Source organism: Dasypus novemcinctus, chromosome 22 (assembly GCF_030445035.2).
Source record: "Dasypus novemcinctus isolate mDasNov1 chromosome 22, mDasNov1.1.hap2, whole genome shotgun sequence".
In the NCBI taxonomy this organism is placed as follows: Eukaryota; Metazoa; Chordata; class Mammalia; order Cingulata; family Dasypodidae; genus Dasypus; species Dasypus novemcinctus.
In genome coordinates, this window is record NC_080694.1 from 12,883,135 (window position 1) to 12,885,807 (window position 2,673).

The following is a 2,673-nucleotide window of genomic DNA, read 5'->3' on the forward strand; positions in this document are numbered from 1 at the left end:
AATTTATATAGAAAAATGTCTGGAGGAAATTAACCTGGACAGAAATTCTTCATGGAATATAATCATTAAAGGCATGATGAGCTTTAAAGACATATTCACACATGCAATGATTTACAAAGGGTATAGCTAATCTTTGCTACTTGAATATAAATGAGTCAGTGATACATTTATCCAGGAAACAGCTGGGAATAAAACTCTAGTGAGAACAAATTTTAAGAATAAACATGATGGATCCTCAATTATGAAAATATTTAAAATAAAATTATATATTTCAGAAAGGATGAATATGAGCAAATCCATACTTTATTACTAGGATTATTACTTTCGATGACAGGAGGACTGTGTTCATCATTAACTTCCGATATAGATATCATTAGTTTTTTTTTATGATGCCATACTTTGTGTTTTTAAAAAGTATAACACAGATTTCTAGTTTACTATCACATGTTAACAATAAAATACATAGAGAAAAGAAAATTTTAGATATTTTATAGGAACAGATTCAAATTTCAAAACATATGTCAAATATGAATGAAAGTCCTTGGAAATTTTACTTTTTTTTTTTTAACCAAAGAAATTCTTGTTTGGGAATTCAAAATATCTGTGGAACATTTTGCCTAGAGCAGTGTTAATCTCTCTGTTCCGCAGACTATAGATGAGGGGGTTTATGACTGGGGGCACCATGGTGTAAAACATGCCAGTGAGGAGATTACTGAGAGATGCTTTATCTGCAATGGGACCTAAGATAGCAGTAATTCCAGAAATTGTATATATAAGGAGAACTGCCAGCTGTGGAGTGCAGGTGGATAAGGCTTTATTACGGGCTTCCACAGAATGCATGCTAAGCACCATTGCAAATATATTACTATAGGACATAAACAATAAGGCAGAGAATAAAAAGCTCAGGCCTACACTTATAGCTAGGAGAGCAAACTCAGAAAACCGAACTGCTGAAGATGCAATTCTCAAAATTTGAGGAATATCACAGAAATACTGATGGATCAAATTCGACCTTGTGAAGGGAAGCCTGAACATGTTGCTTGTGTGGATGGCAGAATAGATCAGTTCACTAGCCCATGAGCCACCAGCTGCCTGGGTGCACAGACTTGGGGTGATGGTGAGCCCATAGTGCAGAGGGTGGCAAATGGCAACATAGCGGTCATAGGACATCACTACAAGAAGGAACAGCTCTGTTGATCCAAAGAAGATAAACAGGAAAATCTGAGAGGCACATGCTGGGAGAGATATCAATTTACTGCCTGTCAGAGAATTCACAATAAATTTGGGAACAGTAACTGAAATGCAGCAAAGATCTACCAGGGATACATTTCCTATAAAGAAGTACATTGGGAAGTGTAGACGTGGGTCAGTCACAATGACAATAATAGTTAGAAGATTCCCAGTCAATGCTCCTAGATAAATCACTAAAAATAGCAGACCTCGTGCAACTTGTAGCTCCCATGAGCTTGAGATATCCATGAGGATGAATTCTGTGAAGATGGTGAGATTGCTCATATGTAATTTTATGTGCTGCAGTTTCCCTGGGAGGCAAGGTTTAATATTATAATATAACACAAAAGAGCAAAATGAAGGTAATCTACAATACCAGCTATTAATAAGCAAACATTGGCATTAAAGTAAAGCCTCTCACCTGGAAATCCGGATAAAGGAAATCAAACCATGGCAATCTTTATAAAAACCAATAAATGCATAATTTTTTGTTCCCTATCCTAGCTCTGCTGAGATATAGTAACTTCAACATTCACTAGATAATAGAATCTAAGCAAATATAAATATTTACTATGAGATTTAAGGTTGAACAATCTTTCAATCATTGAGCAGTATTTAAGGTATTTCTTAAAATGAATTTCAAACCTAAGCCTGAACACATCCAGTAATTATTTTATTTTCCACCATGTCAGATATTAATGCAGACATGCCCTGTGAGAAAGTATCTACGTAGATGAGAGGTTTTTACCACTACACAGTTGTTACTAAAACTCTTCATGGGGAACTAGGGTGACTTCTGACATCTCCACACTATGCAAAATAACCCAGAAATTGTTTCTATTACAAAGTTAATGAATAGTTCTAAGGATCTTCAGAGATTTTATTCCAAATGATACAAATGACTATTCCTCATTGTTTTTAATTTTACTATATAAGAAATGTAAAATGAATTCTTTCCTCCTTTTTCCTTTTTAACATATCCATAAAATTACGTTTGATTCATTTTGGAGTGTAAACCTAGAGTTTCCTTTATTTTCATTCCGTTTAACTTTACACCTGACAATATCCCTACAAAGAGCATCCTTTCACCATTTGCTAAGGATTCCAATTTTTGGTGAGTGGTCCACATTCTGCCCAACTTCTACACTATATACTTTTATGGTTGCAGAAATCTCTTCAATCATGATTATGCTAACTATAATATATTTAATTGTGCTTGTCTTGAAGCATTACAGAAATAAAGAAATCTTATTTCAATATTATATTTTAATACTAAATCTAGTTATCCTGAAAAGGAATTGTAGTAATATTTTATTTTCATTTGTGGGAATCCTAGAACTAAAAAATTATGATTATACATGTTCAAAATTTTTATTTTATTAATATTCCATTTATATGAAATGCCTGTCTTTACAAGTATATTTTACAAATTCAGCACCCATT

General features: G+C 33.5%; 1 protein-coding gene across 1 annotated transcript; it reads right to left on the reverse strand.

The window, feature by feature from the left end:
• Nucleotides 1–564: 564 nt before the first annotated feature.
• LOC101436412 (olfactory receptor 14I1-like) lies at nt 565–1,170 on the reverse strand. The gene has a single exon (XM_004473013.2). The coding sequence runs from the start codon at nt 1,168–1,170 to the stop codon at nt 565–567; it is 606 nt and encodes a 201-aa protein (XP_004473070.2).
• Between the last annotated feature and the right edge of the window lie 1,503 nt (nt 1,171–2,673).